Raw genomic sequence first — 16,767 nt, forward strand, 5'->3', positions numbered from 1 at the left:
TTACAGCTGGAAAGATAGGAATGAAGCCAGGTGAGTGCAGTCCCATCGAGCTGGGCAACGGTGAAGAGGCGTTGTAGTAGAATTTTGTGGTCAACCATTTCAAAGGCTGCAGACAGGTCCAGAAGGCTGAAAAGGGATAGCTTACCTTTGTCGCAATCAATTAGGATGTAATTTGTGATCTTGGTCAGAGCAGTTTTAGTACTGTGGCAAGGGCAGAAGCCTGATTGAAGGGATTCAAACAATGAGTTCTGGGAAAGATGGACATGGATTTGAGAGGCGACAACACGTTCAAGAACTTTGGGGAGGGAAGGAAGGTTGGAGGTGGGGGTATAGTTTGTAGGGATGGAGGGGTCAAGGGTTGTTTTTTTGAAAGGGGTGATGATGGCAGATTTGAAGGAAAGGGGGACAATACCAGAGTGGAGAGAACCGTTAACAATGTCCGCTAATATGGGAGACAGGAAAGAAAGTTGGATGGCATGTGGAGTATAATATGGGTAAATGTGAGGTTATTCATTTTGATAGGAAGATTAGAAAAACAGAATATTTTTTAAATGGTGAGAAACTTAAATATTGGTGGAAATCTCAGCAGGTCAGGCAGCATCTGTGGAGAGGAAGCCGAGTTAACGTTACGGGTTGATAACCCTTCGTCATTTAGGTGTTATTGTGCAGGAGACACAGAGAATGCAGGTACAGCAGCAATTAGGAAGACACATGGCATGTTAGCCTTTATTGCAAGGGTGTTCGAGTACAAGAGTAGGAAGTCTTGTTTTTGGTGAGACCACACCTGGCGTACTGTGCAGAGTTTTGGTCTCCTTATCTGAGGAAGGATATAGGTTCACTAACTTGATTCCTGGAATGAGAGGGTGGATCTATGATGTGAGATTACGCCTATACTCTCTGGAGCTTTAGAAGAATGAGAGGCAATCTTATTATAACATTTAAGATTCTGAGGGGGATTGACAGGGTCGATGCTGAGAGATTGTTTCCCCTAGCTGTAGAGTCTAAAACTAGAGGGCATAGTCTGAGGATATGGGGTTGATCATTTAAGACTGAGATAAGGAGTAATTTCTTCTCTCAGAGGGTTGTGAATCTTTGGAATTTTATACCCCAAAGGGCTGTTTATGCTAAGTCGTTCATGCCAAGACGGACAGATTTTTGTACTCTAGGGGAATCAAGGGATATGGAGATCAGGTGGGAAAGTGGAGTTGAGGTCGAAGGTCAGCCATGATTTTATTGATGGCGGAGCAGGCTCGAGGGGCCGTATGACCTACTCCTGTTCCTAATTCTTATGTTCTTAAAGACTTGCTTTCAGTAAATTAAGTGAATTCCTTTAAGAATGTGACCAATAGGTGTAAGTCACTGGTGCAGTGTCTCTGCTAAATAACTGCCATAGATGCCAATCCTTCAAAGTACTGTCAGCCTTGGCTCAGTGGTAGTACTCCTACCTTGATTTAAAAGGTTGTGGATTCAAGTCCCATTACAATAACCTGACCACATTATCCAGGATGCTGGTTCAGTGCACTACTGAAGGAGTGCTGTACTGTTGGAGGTGCCATCGTTCAGATGAGACATTTAGGTGAGGTTATGTCTGCCCTCTCAGGTGGCTGTAAATGATCCCATTGGCAGGGGAGTGCTCCCACTGTCCTGGCCAACATTAATCCCTCAACCAATATCAATAAAACAGATGAACTGGTCATTTATCTCATTGCTCTTTGTGGAAGCTAGTTGTGTGCATATTGGCTGCTGAGTTTCCCTACATTACAATGGTGACTACACTTCAAAAATAGTTCATTGGCTGTAAAGTACTTTGGGAAATCTTGAGGTCGTGAGATGTGCTATCTAAATGCAAGTTCTTTCTTTTCTTTAGCAGGTAATGTGCATGCATATTTTGGACAGTTAATTAACATAAGATCATAGTGACTATTCTACTAGTCAACTACTGCACTTGTTGCCAGACTCTCTAGAATGTTGTTCTCAGCATATATAGATAAAACCCAATGTGCTCCCAAAGACTCCATGTTCCTCATCTGTGCAGATGATGTTCTGGGGTGTCAAGCAGTCCCCCACCACTCCGTCCCCTTTGCTGTCCTTCAATTCCACCAGCAAAAACATTTGGTACTCTAGATCCTGTGCCAATTCACATTGCCATTAATTTCCTGTTGAAATTTAATAGTTGCCTAATCTTCACTCCAAAAGTGCACTTTCCTTTTAAGTTTTGCTTCAGGACTTCAAATACTGTAGAAGCACCAGATTTTTCACAAACACCACCCCTCGATCACAGGTTTCCTTCACAAGAGCGGGTTGACTGTATACAATTACTATGGTCCCGGATTCACGGTTGGCAGTGTAGCTAATGAGAACGCTGCCGATATTCGAAGGAAATCCACACTTCGTTCGTGCGAACCATCCTTTGGAAATTTGCTTTCATACGCTGCAGAGTTGTGCGCAGCATAGTGCCCCATGGAACCCAGGACACACTGTTGTGCGTTTGTGAACCTGAGATCATGTGGGGTGGTGCTCCTTTCACTTCCTGACTCGTAGCCAATTAGGAAACAGAGGAAATTGCTGATTTGCCCACAAAGGTTATTAAAACATGCATGCATTAATTTACAGAAATGAATAGTTCATTGTACAAATAGAAATAAGTATTTACTGGGAATAATTCTGCCATAAATGCACAGAGAGCTTTTGCTGGGAGCAACTCGTTTCTCCAAGTGGACACCCTTTAACCGCTGGTCGTGTAAGGTCCGGACTTCCAAAAGGAAGGCATTTTGACTCTCTCTCCAGCCATGGGTCACCTCAGTGTCCAGGAGATTAATCCTTGATTCCTGGAGCTTCCAGGACAATCCTAGAGGGTTGTTAACCCTATTTACAACGCAAGCAATTAAGTTTTATTGAGCAATAGATGAAAGTGCATCGTATAATCAACATAGTTTGTGTTTATAAATAGTTAAATTAGCATCATTAATGAATATATTATTCAGAACAGTGTAAGAAATTGTATTACCAGCATAAATCAATAATGAAGATAACATTCTGTGTTTGTGTTATAAAGGAAAGTCTATCCATTAAATCTTGGTTGCATATGTAAATTTAGTTTAGTTGACATAAATAATTAACATATTTTCACACAGCACAATAATTTAATAAAGAGAAACATGTGGACGCATTTATACCAACAAAGTCTTTGATGATTCTTCTCTTTCCCAGCATCTCACACAAAAAGTCCAATAGGCTGCTTTATGATAGAGAGGGGGCAAAATTAGGCTCCGTAGCACGTGTTTTTGGGGTACTATGAGGTCCCCTTAAGATTCCAAAATGACATCTGCACCCTATGTCTGCATGTGCACTTTCAGCATTGGTCACTGGATAACTATCTGAAACAGTAACCTTGGCTGTTTTTTTTCCTCCATAACCAAAGGACAACGAGGCGACATGTAGCTCCTTTACTGTCGGCCCAGCACTTGAATAATGGTACAGTTCTTCAAAGATTTTACATTAACCCTATTTCTGCTGTTTGTCTTAGATATTATAAAGCATTGCAGCCACTCAATCAATGACAACACATCACAAAATACACATCAAACAATGGCAACATTTCAAGTGCAGAGTTTCATTTGTCGACATTCCCAGCAGACAAAGCAGGTTGAGGTCTGATTGCACTGATTCTAACAGACAGGTATGCACTTCTGCTATTTACAACTATAATCCTGAATTGTTTGTCTAATGTGTTTTGGAATACTCACATAATTTAGTGAGCTCATACTAAACACTGGAGCGCAGAAATAATTGTGTGATATTATCCTTAAAACGGATGTATGCCTCCTTTAAAATAGTGGACAGAGTAATATACTACGAAGATGTTAAGCATGTGTATGACAACGTCACGCAGTGTCATTTTCGGGTTCCTGATTCTTACTGTCACTTCCCGTTTGATCTCTAATTTCATTGTCAATAATTTGACCGCTTTGCCTGATCTACACATAAGGGCAGGAGTTTTCTGTTTAACTTCCCATCCTGCCATTATCCACCCATTCTCTTTAATGGACGAGACACTGTGGGCAAGTGCAGAAATGGAAAGCTCCGGCCAAAGTATCAAGGTACAACAATTCATACAAACTCAGTAAACAGGACAGACAAAGAGGAAAGTTAACAATACTGTAAAGAGGAGACCTGAAATGGTATGCGTTATATAAATCAGGGATTCTCAACCAGGGGTCCGCAGCCCCCTAGCGGTCAGCAAGAAGATTTCAAGGGGCCTGGCAAAAATAAGATTCTAACAGCTGGAATCTTATTTTTGGAAAACCACTTGAAACCTTCTCGCGGATGCCAAGCCCACACTGCCCTCCGCCTAGCATCACTTCTTTTTACTGACTGGCAGCGATGCCTTTTGCACACTTATTTAGAGGGGGAGGGTGGAGCTCTGAGAAAACAGCTCAGGGCAACCAATAAGGATTAAGAGCGAGGAGCACAGAGCCTATCAGAAATTGGGAGTATCTGAACCTACTACAGTCCAGCTCACACGGCGACAGCTCGCGCAATTGTCCGCAGTGCAATCGCAACATGCCTGTAGACTTACATGAGTGACCGAGGCGAACGAGTGGCCAGGGAAGCCCCTCCACGTGAAAAACGACAAAGCGGACATAGATGTGCTGGGTAAAGTGCTGACCTCGGCCGAAGTGCTGACTACAGCTGAGAGCCAAACACACCGAAACCGTTACAGAGCCTGGCACGTGCACCACGAGGCAAAAAAAAAGGATGAATTAATCTGCGTGTAAAGTGCCAAATGGCACGTGTGGGAATCAATCCAGCTGCTGGAAATTCGTAATACTGATGGGCAGGGGGGGAGTGACCAATGTCAGACTGACCATAATATCAGGTTACATGTTGTGTGCCGTTGTATCACTTTTGGCTTCTGTTATTATTAAAACTGGATTCCAATGTAATAACTATTGGAAAGCAAACTGAACAAATATTTATTTAAAAGTGACTGCAGCAGGAGTTGGGTTTATTTTACTGTTGCAAAGTTGCCGGCCATCTACTTATACCCGACTGGACCTCATGCATGATCCCGTTTGACTGCTGGTCGCAAACTTTCCAGCGATTGAAAATTAACAAACCTCTTCGGGAATTTTGATAATTTTTCTTAACTTTTAAAAAATAATGCTGAGTATTTATTAATATTTTTATAGACATCTCTGTTTATGTCAAGTTCTGCGTAGGTTTAAAAACATGCAGTGCAGCTCTTTGTAGGATACATTATTTGTAATTTTATGCTGAAAGCTGGGGCAAATCCTTCGGGACATATTCCCACCCCGTCACAAGCTCAGAAATTTCTCGGTCACAGTAAACCAGAATTGCTCTGCAGCCCATCCATTGAATACCATGGGACCGCCACTTACAAAGTCTGAGTAAATTGATGTAGTGCTAACAAAATGTGGTCCTAGGGCCTTTCCAAACGATCCTGATAATTGTAGATGAGGTAAGATATTTGGCCTCCTTAATTCAAACATCCAAGTTTCACATTGTAAAACAAAAATAGTATTGAAGATATATGTTGAATTGTATAACTAATTTTTAGACAGAAACAATATTTGTGTTGTGTTATAGGGGCTATGGAATTTGTATAACATGGGAGTGGGGCCTCAGAAGCAAGAAGGTTGAGATACTGGATAGTCAGCAGTGGACTGTGAATCAATAATTCAATCAAAAGGTTCAGATAATTTTAAAACATCGAGAGTCAAGATCAATTGGTTTCTTCACCGACTATATTAATGCCAGTAATTCACTTGCAGATATCCAGGCCAGGATTCTCCTCCATGGCGGTTTTCCAGCGGGATAGGATTTCCACCAAATTTGCTACAAACCAGACCCACTTCCATCAGCTAATCAGAAATGCACAGCGGATTTCCAGTGGGATTCCAGCCATCGAGAGGAAGCCTACCAGTGCAAAGAGCAGCATATCACTGGTACTGTGCAGGGATGCCACTGCAGTACCAGGGCCAAAATTGCCCCTTTCTATAAGGCCTGAAAGTGGCGGCCACGGGTCAGAGCAGAATGGCCGCTGGGTCGTGGCAGATTGGCAGATGCTCGCGGCATTACCTTGATGGATACTTCTGGCGGTGTAGCTATCCGCCGCGCTCCCCCCACTTCTGCCCGCTCCTGCGTATGCGTTGTTAACGACATCATCGCCTCGGACCCGCCCCGGCCGCCTGTCGGTGCCACCAACAGATTTTTGGGTCGGTACACACTGCTTGCTCAAGACAGCCCGCGACATTTAAAGGAGCGGTGCATCTCCCGCCATTCTTGTCGACCAAATTATTTCGGACGGTTTAAACCGTTGAGAATTGTCTTCTTGACACCGGAATTGAGGAATAGTGGGCCACGCTCTTCATACTCTGCAACAGAGAGCGCTGATTATGGAGGCTGGACTTGAGGAGGAGAACTAACTGCGGTCAGTACTGGCAACGGAATGCCTCCTGCACACTGTGCATGATAGGGAGACACGCAGGAGAAGGTGGCGCCGGCTCCAATGGTTGGAGAAGCAGCAGGCAAGGGTCGCAGCTCACATGGCTGAGGAAGATGCAGAAGGCCGTGGAGATTGCGACGGAGCTCAATCCAGAGAGGTGGGCCAGGAAGGACCTCAGAAAGGACCTGCTGTCAGGAGGATGGTCAGGTACGCAGTCCCACATCGTGGACCAGATGGAGAGGAGGCAGCATGCACAGAGGGCAGATGCTTGCCAACACCAGGCTGCAGAGGGTGAGGACCAACATCAGCAGGAGGGAGAAGGCAAGGAGGCAGCTGTCAGAGGAAGATGCCTACATAGATGTGGTGGCAGAAGGCCCTAGCATCAAAGGGTCTACAGACAGCAGTTTTTCTACATTGACCTGACTGATGACCAGTGTCTCTGGAGACTACGATTCCATAAGGAAATCGTGACGGAGCTGTGCAACCTCCTGCAGCCAGACCTGCAGCTTCAAACAAGTTTAACGACAGCTCTGTCAGTCACATCCAAGGTGACCATTGCCCTCAATTTTTATGCGACTGGAGCTTTTCAAGTTGCAACGGCAGACATTTCGAACATTTTCAGTTTGCCACGCATTGCTCCATCCATCAGGTGACAGATGCTCTGTATCAGAGGAGGAGGGACAATATATCCTCTCCTATGGCAGGGAGAAGCAGTTGGAGCGGCACACCGGATTCTTCAGGATTGCGGGCGTCCCCAGGGTTCAGGGCACCATAGACTGCACCCACATGGCATTGAGGGCGCTGCAGAGCAATCCCGAGATCTTCCATAGCCGCAAGGGAATCCTCTCCCTCAAAGTCCAGCTGGTGTGCGGCCACAACCACCATAAAATTAAAGTTGATGCCCGGTATCCTGGCAGCAGCCACGATGCTTACAGCCTGCAGCGGAATGGTGTGCCAGACATCTTTGCTGGGCCAAACCAAGATTGCGGCTCTGCACTCTGCACTTGGCTGCTGACTTCCCTTCGTCACCCCAGGACTGCTACGCAGCAAGCCTACAATGACTCTCATTCAGCCACTAGATGCATTATTGAGCAGACCATCGGAATCCTTAAACAGAGGTTCCGTTGCCTGGATCGCTCAGGAGCAGTGCTGCAGTACTCTCCTGAGCGGCTGTCCCTATTCGTGGTCGTCTGCTGCATGCTTCACAATCTGGCAATCATGAGGGCACAACCATTGGAGGATGAGTCAGCAGTAAACCTGAGGAGGAGGACCAGGAGGAGGAGGCGCAGGAGCACGATGCACGGGAGGAAGAGGAGGAGGAGCAGGATGCAGGTTGGCGGCCATACAGGAGGCAGCATCGCCATCTGGACCCTGTAAGGGAAGTCCTAAACCGTCTCATTGCTGCGCGTTTCTGCTGAGCACTGTATCCTTCATCTGTGCATCTCCATGGCCAAACCAATGAGCCCTTTCACACATCATCACCAGTTCCGGTGCTGAGGGAAGGGCCGGCTGCAGACTGAGCCAGCAGTAACACCTGAGGAGGAGGACCAGGAGTAGGAGGCGCAGGAGCACGATGCACAGGAGGCGCCATCAGTTGGAATTGGCTGGGACGAAGCCACGGTTGGCAGCAATGGTGGAGTGGGAGGTCATGGCTCAGGACTGCTGTGATCCTGAGAGACAACATCAGGATCTTGGTCCGATGAACCTGCACCACTCCCCCGGGACAGCACTGCACCATCCCCACCAATCTGCTAGAGCACAATTGGGTGGGGTGGCACGACACCGGAAGGTCCCCCGTGGACCGTGGTGGACACAGCCACGATCGCAACAGTCAGATCTCGCATGGCATCCAGCTGAGACTGCATGAGAGCAGTCACAGTCTCAATGCCATCAGACACAACAGCAGTGAGACGCTCGGTGGCCTGTTGCCTGTAGTGCATGAGAGCATTCTCCGCTTCCAGGCCAGCGGGCATTGTTGTGTACATAAATAAACAGACTAATCGAACCAGGAGTAATGTAATTAACCGTGTCCTTTATAGCAACTCCCAAAATGGTATCCCAAACCAGCATGAAACAGCATGTTTACAGCAGAGTGTGAATAGCTCCCACAGGGTCCTAATGCCTATCTAGTGTCCTGTTACAAACAAATATAGAGTATGAACACAATATATTTCCCCCCTTCTGAAAAATATAGTCTATGAACAGCCAAAGTTTTTGAGATAGCCAGGCCATGTTCTTATACGCTGAGACCTGTGTCGAGCTTGCGGTGTTTGATCGAGGTTTTCGGTTAGGAAACAGAATGGTGCCTCTGTTCCATCCTGCTGGTCTGTTGGCCTGTGAGTTGGGATCAGTCTACGATCATTCCATCGAGTTCCATCATTGAGCTCGTAGGTGTGAGGGCTGAACTTTTGCCCAATCTGTTTTGGAGGCGAAAGTGAAGATGCAAGCTTATGACTACGGTTTGGGTGCTTAACTCTGACCCAATCTCCGTTCTTCAGTTGAGGCTTTTGAGTGCATCGTTTTGTGTCAGTGTACAAGTTCACTTTTCGTTCGTGTTCCGAAATCTTGGATGAGAGTGGGATTATCTTCGCGTTAGGTTGGGCTGGAGGTTTGAGAATGTCCAGTAGCCAGCGAAGATTCCACCCAATCATGAGCTCAGTGGGTGTCTTCCCCATAAGTGAGTGCTTTGTCGAATGGTATGTGCGGGGATTGGTTTGAATCGCTTCCTCAAATGTTTGGTCTGCTGTGAGGTTGGCTTTCAAACCCTCTTTGATGACGCGGTTAAATCGCTCAACACCTTCTTGCCTTTGAGGATTGTACCGAGCAGTAAGGTGATGTTCAATAGCATGACGAATGAGGAAATCTGCGAACTGGTCGGACACAAACTGTGGTCCATTGTCAGTGATTATGACCTTTGGGAGGCCCCACTTCATGAACATACGCTGCAGAATAGTGACAATCATTGATGAGGTCACTGAACTTCTTGTAGCGATTTCTGGCCATTTGGAATGCAGGTCATGTATTACAACGCCGGTGTTGTGGGGCTGCTTCAACTGGACCAAAGATATCGAACTCAAGTTGTTGCCATGATCTTTGTGGCCATGGAATAGGCTTCACTGGCCCTGGTCGGATGTTTGTGGCCTTTTCGCTCAGACTGCATGCTTCGCATTGTGAGACAAACTCCTCAATGCGAGTGTCGATTTCCGGCCACCATACGAATCGCGACATCTCTGCTTCATGCTGACAATTCCAGGGTGTCCATCATGTGTCAATCAGAGAACGCATTGTTGAAGTGATTTATGAATTACTGCTCTATCACCATGAACTAGACAGCCATCGTTCCAAATGGAAAATTCATCGCAAATCTGAGGAAGGTTTTCAGCTCTTCTGGAATTTGCTTAGGCCACTCAGTCTGGAGGAAACAGCACACGTGCTGGAGCATAGCATCATGCTGTGCTTCGGTTTTGAGTTTGTCGCAGGAGACAAAGTTTCTGATGGACTGAGTGATGATTGACATGACATATGCGTCATCATCTGTGAACAAGTCAGCACCAGAGTCTGAAGCAGGTGTCGAGCAGCTGAGCATGTCAACTATGTGGTTGCGACTGCCAGCGTTGTACTGTACATCAAAGGTATACTGATGAAGCTGATCTGACCATTGGCTGAGTCGTAGTGGTCTGTGCCAAGATCCAGTTGTAACGAGTAGTGTAGTTAATGCTTGGTGATTCATATGGAGGGTAAATTTCCTGCCATCGAGGTAGATGTGCCAGAGTTCGCATGCGTAGATGCAAGCGAGTGCTTCACGTTCCCCTGTAGGGTATTTACGTTCTGCAGACGAGAGCGTGCGCGAGGTGAGGGCTGCTGGGTGTTCCAGGCCGTCAATCCATTGCGAGAGCACAGCATCCATGGCCTGTGCCTGATGCATCCGTGGTGATATACGTAATTGCATTTGTATCAAAGTGTGCAAGGATAGGAGGGGATGTGATTTTCTCCTTAAGCGTGGTGAATGCCTGAATCTGCGAATCTGTCCATTGTCAAGAGACGTCCTAGCGTAGCAATATGCGAAGTGGTTTGGCAATGAGCACGTAGTGTGGGATGAACTTCAGATAGAAGTTGTAAGTGCCGAGGAATGATGAAAGTTCTTTGATGTTTGTAGCCTCCTGCATTCGTTGGATCGCATCAATGTTGTCAAACTTTTACTTGACACCATGTGCTGTGACTCTGTAGCCCAGAAAGTTTATTTCTCCAGCAGCGAATGTACACTTATTGGCATTAAGTATAATATTATGTGTAGTAAGTCTAGCCATAACTGTGTGAAGTCGCTGGTCATGTTCCTCCATTGTCCATCCATGGACAATGATATCGTCAAACAGATTGAGGGCTCCCTCTGTGCCTGCTAGCATAATAGTGACAATCTTCTGAAATGCACTTGGTGCAGAAGATAATCCATAGGGCATGCGTCGATACTGATACAGACCATCATGCATCGTGAATGCCATGAGCGGTTTGCTATCCTCCGCTAGGGGTATTTGCAGGTAACTGCGGAGCATGTCGAGTTTCATAAAAACTATTGATCCGTGGCATTCTGAAGACAGTTCGTCGATGGTAGGAAGAGGGTACTTGTCGGGGATGATGGCCTTGTTGACCTCTTTCAGGTCGATGCACAGGCGGATCTCCCCATTTATTCGCCAAGCAATGACTAAGTTCGAGATCCAGGGTGAGGATGCTTTCAATAATTCCCTGAGATTCGAGTCGCATTAATTCTGCGGATACTTGGTCGCAAACCGTGAATGGGAGACAGCGAAGTCACTGTGTATCTGATTTGATGGAAGGGTCAACGCGGGGACGATGGCAGAATTTTTTTATTACTCCAAACCCTGTGAAGATTGAGGGATACTGCTTGTCAAAGTTTACCGTGTACACAGGTGTGCAGGTTGGATCGTAAACTTTGAACCCAAGCTTGTCAAAAAGGTCAACACCCATAAGGCTTCGTACCTTCGCGACATGAAAGGAAAAATTCTCTAATGTTATGTTCTTGTAGTACATTGGGATAGATATGACCCCAAGTACCTCAATTTTGGAGTCGGAATACGCATGTAGAGTGGAAGTTGCCAGTGCGTGAAATGGGTTTTGTACACAGCCTCGCTCAATATGAAGACTTTGGCTCCAAGGTCAATGAGGATACAGATGGGTGTGCCGTCAACGTTTACATCACAATCCTTGAATTTGCCTGAACCGATGTGCGAAATGTCACTAACGGTATAAATCATACCGAGTTCATCACTATCGGGGTTGTCCACATGTCAAATTTGCTGCTCCGCAGAATTAATGCGACTCGAATCTCAGGGAATTATTGAAAGCATCCTCACCCTGGATCTCGAACTTAGTCATTGCTTGGCGAATAAATGGGGAGATCCGCCTGTGCATCGACCTGAAAGAGGTCAACAAGGCCATCATCCCCGACAAGTACCCTCTTCCTACCATCGACGAACTGTCTTCAGAATGCCACGGATCAATAGTTTTTATGAAACTCGACATGCGCCGCAGTTACCTGGTTCATTTTACCACATGCAGAGTAATTTTTCCTACATGCAGGGCATTTAGGACTCTTTGCTGAATGTGATTTGTTCCCACAGTTAAAGCCGTGGAAGTTAGGCCCACGATCTATAGTGGGCGGTTTATTACTAGCCCTGGGTCTCTGCTGTGACTTCTGCTTTGGACAAATGCCTTGCACTTGGGCTGTAGCTGAAGTCTGCTGCACAGGGGGAGCAGGGGATCTGATCACTTTTGAGTTGGAAAGCGCTGATTTGATTTGGATGGCTAAATTAGTTGCTTTATCCAATGTCAATTTATCATCCTCTATTAGCGAGCGTTCCCGAATGTGGGGAATGTTTTCTCAATAATTTGATCCTTGATCATTTCCTCTGTGAGTGCTCCAAAGTTACACGTAGCAGCCAGTTCAATTCATGAAATGATATACTGTTTGATTGGTTCACCGTTCCTTTGCCCGCTTTGACAAAATTTGTATCTCTCCATCATGATACTCTTCTTTGGCCCAAAATATTTCTCTAGGGCACTTACTGTTTTGTCGTAGGACTCCGTGTCTTCAAAGATGCATTGGCCTTCGGTGCTGAGGCAGTGGATAAGTATTGCACGGCAGCGAGCTGGTGTTACGCCATCGCTGTCTAACCCACTCGCTGTGATGTACGTAGAAAAGCTTTTTATCCATCTCGGCCATGGAATTGGATGATCCCCGGGTGTGGAGAGGAAAGACGGGGGTGGGGGGGAGTGGTGGGGGGGGGGGGGTTAGGGAGGTTAATTTGATTTATTCTCGTTGCCAAATTGTGTTGTGTACGTAAATAAACAGACTAATCGAACCAGGAGTAATGTAACTAACTGTGTCCTTTATAGCAACTCCCAATATGGTGTCCCAAACCAGCATTTTTACAGCAGTGTGTGAATAGCTCCCGCAGGGTCCTAATGCCTGTCTAATATCCTGTAACAAACAAATAGAGTATGAACACAACAGCATCCTCTCCAATACAGCACTGAGACATTGGTTCCCTTTTGCCTGTGCTGTAATGGCAGCTGCCACATCACCCACGACATGCGACATCACAGCTGGATCCGCATGGTCGCTCTGGGAGTTCCACCATGGTCTGCACACTGGTAATGATGGGCTCCATAGTGTGCACAGAGCTGTTCACAATGCAGGAGGCAGACTCCTCCATGTTCTTGACCACTTGCGACAGGCTCTCAGGCACCCTTGCCATTGTCTCCAACATCAGTGAATGCATGGCCTGCACCCTTGTTTCAATGGTGATGGGGCCTTGGGAGTTTGATCTGTATGTGGCCTTGAACTGCGGTGAAGAATCCTCGCACATCATGGCTGTCGGCCAGCTGCTGTATGTCCTGTGCTTTCTCCATCCACCACCTGTTCTTTAGGTCGACATGCAAGCCGTGATCCTTATCAACGGATCCATCACAGACCCAATTCATGTCCGGACCGGGGTCAAGCAGGGTGGGTCATCGCCCCAACCCTCTTCTCAATCTTCCTTGCTGCCATGCTCCACCTCACAGTTGATAAGCTCCCCGCTGGAGTGGAGCTAAACTATAGAACCAATGGGAAGCTGTTCAACCTTCGCCGTCTCCAGGCTAGGTCCAAGACCACTGCAACCTCTGTTGTCGAACTACAGTATGCGGATGATGCCTGCATCTGTGTACACATAGAGGCTGAACGCTAGGACATAGTCGACGTATTTACCGAGGCGTATCAAAGCATGGGCCTTATGCTAAACATTAGTAAGACAATGGTCCTCCACCAGCCTGTCCTCGCCGCACAGCACTACCCCCCAAACATCAAGATCCACGGCATGACCCTGGACAATGTGGACCACTTCCCATATCTCGGGAGCCTCCTATCAACAAGAGCAGGCATTGGTGATGAGATCCAACACCGCCTCCAGTGCGCCAATGCAGCCTTCAGCCGCCTGAGGGAAAGTGTGTTTGAAGATCAGTTCCTCAAAACTGTCACCAAGCTCATGGTCTACAAGGCCGTAGTAATACCCGCCCTCCTGTATGGCTCAGAGACATTGACCATGTAGAGTAGACACCTCAAGTCACTGGAGAAATACCACCAGCAATGTCTCAGCAAGATCCTGCAAATCCCCTGGGAGGACAGACGCACAAACATTAGCGTCGTTGTCCAGGCCAACGTCCCCAGCATTGAAGCACTGACCACTCTTGATCAGCTCCGCTGGGCAGGTCACATAGTCCGCATGCCAGACACAAGACTCCCAAAGCAAGTGCTCTACTCGGAACTTGTCCACGGCAAATGAGCCAAAGGCGGGCAGAGGAAACGTTACAAGGACACCCTCAAAGCCTCCCTGATAAAGTGCAACATCCCCACTGAAACCTGGGAGTCCTTGGCCATAGACCGCCCGAACTGGAGGAAGTGCATTTGGGAAGGCGCTGAGCTCCTCGAGTATCGTTGCCGAGAGCATGCAGAAATCAAGCGCAGGCAGCGGAAGGAGCATGCGGCAAACCAGGCTCCCTGCCCACCCTTTCCGTCAATGACTATCTGTCCGACCTGTGACACAGACTATAGTTCTCGTATTGGACGATACAGCCACCTAAGAACTCATGCGAAGAGTGGAAGCAAGTCTTCCTCAATTCCGAGGGACTACCTATGATGATGATGATAGTTGTCATGATTGCACTAGGATTTACTGAGTGTGAGGGGTGGCTAGTGAGATGGCGATGTGATAATATAGCTAGAGAGGGATGGGTGGAGGTGCAAGGTAAGTTGGTGTGAGTAAGGATGTGCAGGAGTAGGGTAGGAAAGGCAGAGAGATGGGGATTGATGAGAGGCATAACACAATGAGATTGAGTGTGGTTTTGTATTAACGTTTTGTGATCGACTGAGATCATTGAAACGTTTGTGGCATTGCACCCACGTTCGCCTGACCTGTGCCTCTCATCCTGCTTATGCTCTCTTCTGCTACGTGCAACCAGGCTGTGTTGGTGTCCTGGGGAGGTCCCTTCCACCCATGGGAAGGGAAGAAGACCTCCCTATGTGCTGTGACTCCCTCCATAAGCATATGGAGGGAGTCATGTGAGAGACTGGGTGCAGCCCTGCACCTATTTGCCATGCCTGTCAGTGTTTGCAGCACTTCAATGCTGTATAACACTGACAGCACAACTGTCAAAATTAATTTGGACTTGGTCCCTTTAAGAAAACTGGCTGATGACGCCTCATCAAATGATGACACTAGACCCGTTTCCTTTTAATTGGCCAGGAAACGCGCTGGGTGGGCTTAACAAGCCCAATCAAGAGAAATGAATTTCAGATAGCGGGCTAGAGCCAGCAGCGGGGCCGGGACCCGCCACCGATGTCAGTCGCCACAGACCCGCCGAGGTTTGTAAAAACGCAGGCTCTGTCTCTTGAAAGTACAGATTTATGTTGGAATATGATTCTAAAATGCTGGTAAACCTATCTGCAACCTCACCCAAGTGGACAATCCTTATGTGTGAGTCTTGAAAATGAGCACTTGCAAGCTGTTCGACTGTGGAGGCTGTCACATCTGATCTTGATCATGCCCATACCTGACATCCACACAGGAGCATTTTCAAGAAAAAGTCACTGAATAGGGAACAAGAGCTGAAAGCCTGGCTGTTTTTCAACTCAATACTTCAGACGTGCTGAGGATAATTATTGTGCCCCTATTGCTTACATGCCTGTGATTCACTAAATCACCACTGATCGGGGATCATCTCTGTCTGTAAGACTCAGCTTGACATTAGTTAGTGTTCTTTTCAATGAATTTTAACTAGCATTGTGGCAGCAACAGATAGCTGTACTATTGTCTTTTTTGGTGTATTACCAAGAGGTTTAAGATAATTGGCAAAAGAACCAGAGGGAGATGAGAAGTTTTGTTACGCAGCAAATTGTTATGATCTGGAATGCATTGCCTGAAAGAGTGATGGAAGCAGATTCAATAGTAATATTCAAAAGAGAATTGGATAAATACTTGAAAAGAAAAATTTTGCAGGGCTACGGGGAATGAGCAGGGATATGGGATGAAGTGGATAGCACTTTCAAAGAGCCAGCACAGGCACGATGAGCTGAATGACCTCCTTTTGTGCTGCATGATTCTATGACATGTTCAGGTACTGCTCTGGTGGAGAAAGGGAACACAGGATTTGTTTTATATAACCAGTGGCTTAAAAGAAGAGCAGTGCAGGGACCCAATGTGTTTTATTATCCAGTACAGTAGATATCACAAGTCTCGTTTCTAGGATTGTAATGCTGGTTATATTTTACTTATGTAAATTTATATTGCCATATACATTGCAGTAGCAAGAGTTTCCATTTAGATCATACCTGGATCAAAGGAAAAAGAAGTCCAACAAAAAAGTTAGAAAGCCAGATCACTGTGCCACCAATCATGAATGCAGAAGAACGACAGGACTGATCAAACATCTCACCAGTGAGGACAAAAGGAATCCCACCTGAAATTAAGAGAGGGCAACAGTCAGAACTTTAAAAAGTATTTGTTAGTGCATTTTAGAGCTTCATAGAAGTACTGAGGGACTAACCCAACAAGTGAACCTGATAAAACCACCAAGTTCAGCTGAGAAACAATAAAGGGCTGGAAATTCGCTGTGATACCACCCCTCGCAAGGGCTGGAACAGGGGCGGTAAAGGGTTTGTAGCTGAGCGTGCCGGTATTCGCACCACTCAGCAATTTCAGTGTGCTGGTACCGGCGGTGCAGAGGAGTACCGCCCGGGAGCATTG

At 46.6% G+C, this 16,767-nt stretch overlaps 1 protein-coding gene across 1 annotated transcript in view; it reads right to left on the bottom strand.

Moving 5' to 3' along the window:
• The window catches only part of slc2a9l2 (solute carrier family 2 member 9, like 2), a 798,853-nt gene that overhangs the window by 62,623 nt on the left and 719,463 nt on the right, over positions 1-16,767 (bottom strand). The window contains exon 11 of the mRNA XM_070862252.1: positions 16,353-16,480. Within this exon, the coding sequence (XP_070718353.1) occupies positions 16,353-16,480 (128 nt within the window). The remainder of the gene's footprint in view (positions 1-16,352; positions 16,481-16,767) is intronic.

Source organism: Pristiophorus japonicus, chromosome 2 (assembly GCF_044704955.1).
Source record: "Pristiophorus japonicus isolate sPriJap1 chromosome 2, sPriJap1.hap1, whole genome shotgun sequence".
Lineage (NCBI taxonomy): Eukaryota > Metazoa > Chordata > Chondrichthyes > Pristiophoridae > Pristiophorus > Pristiophorus japonicus.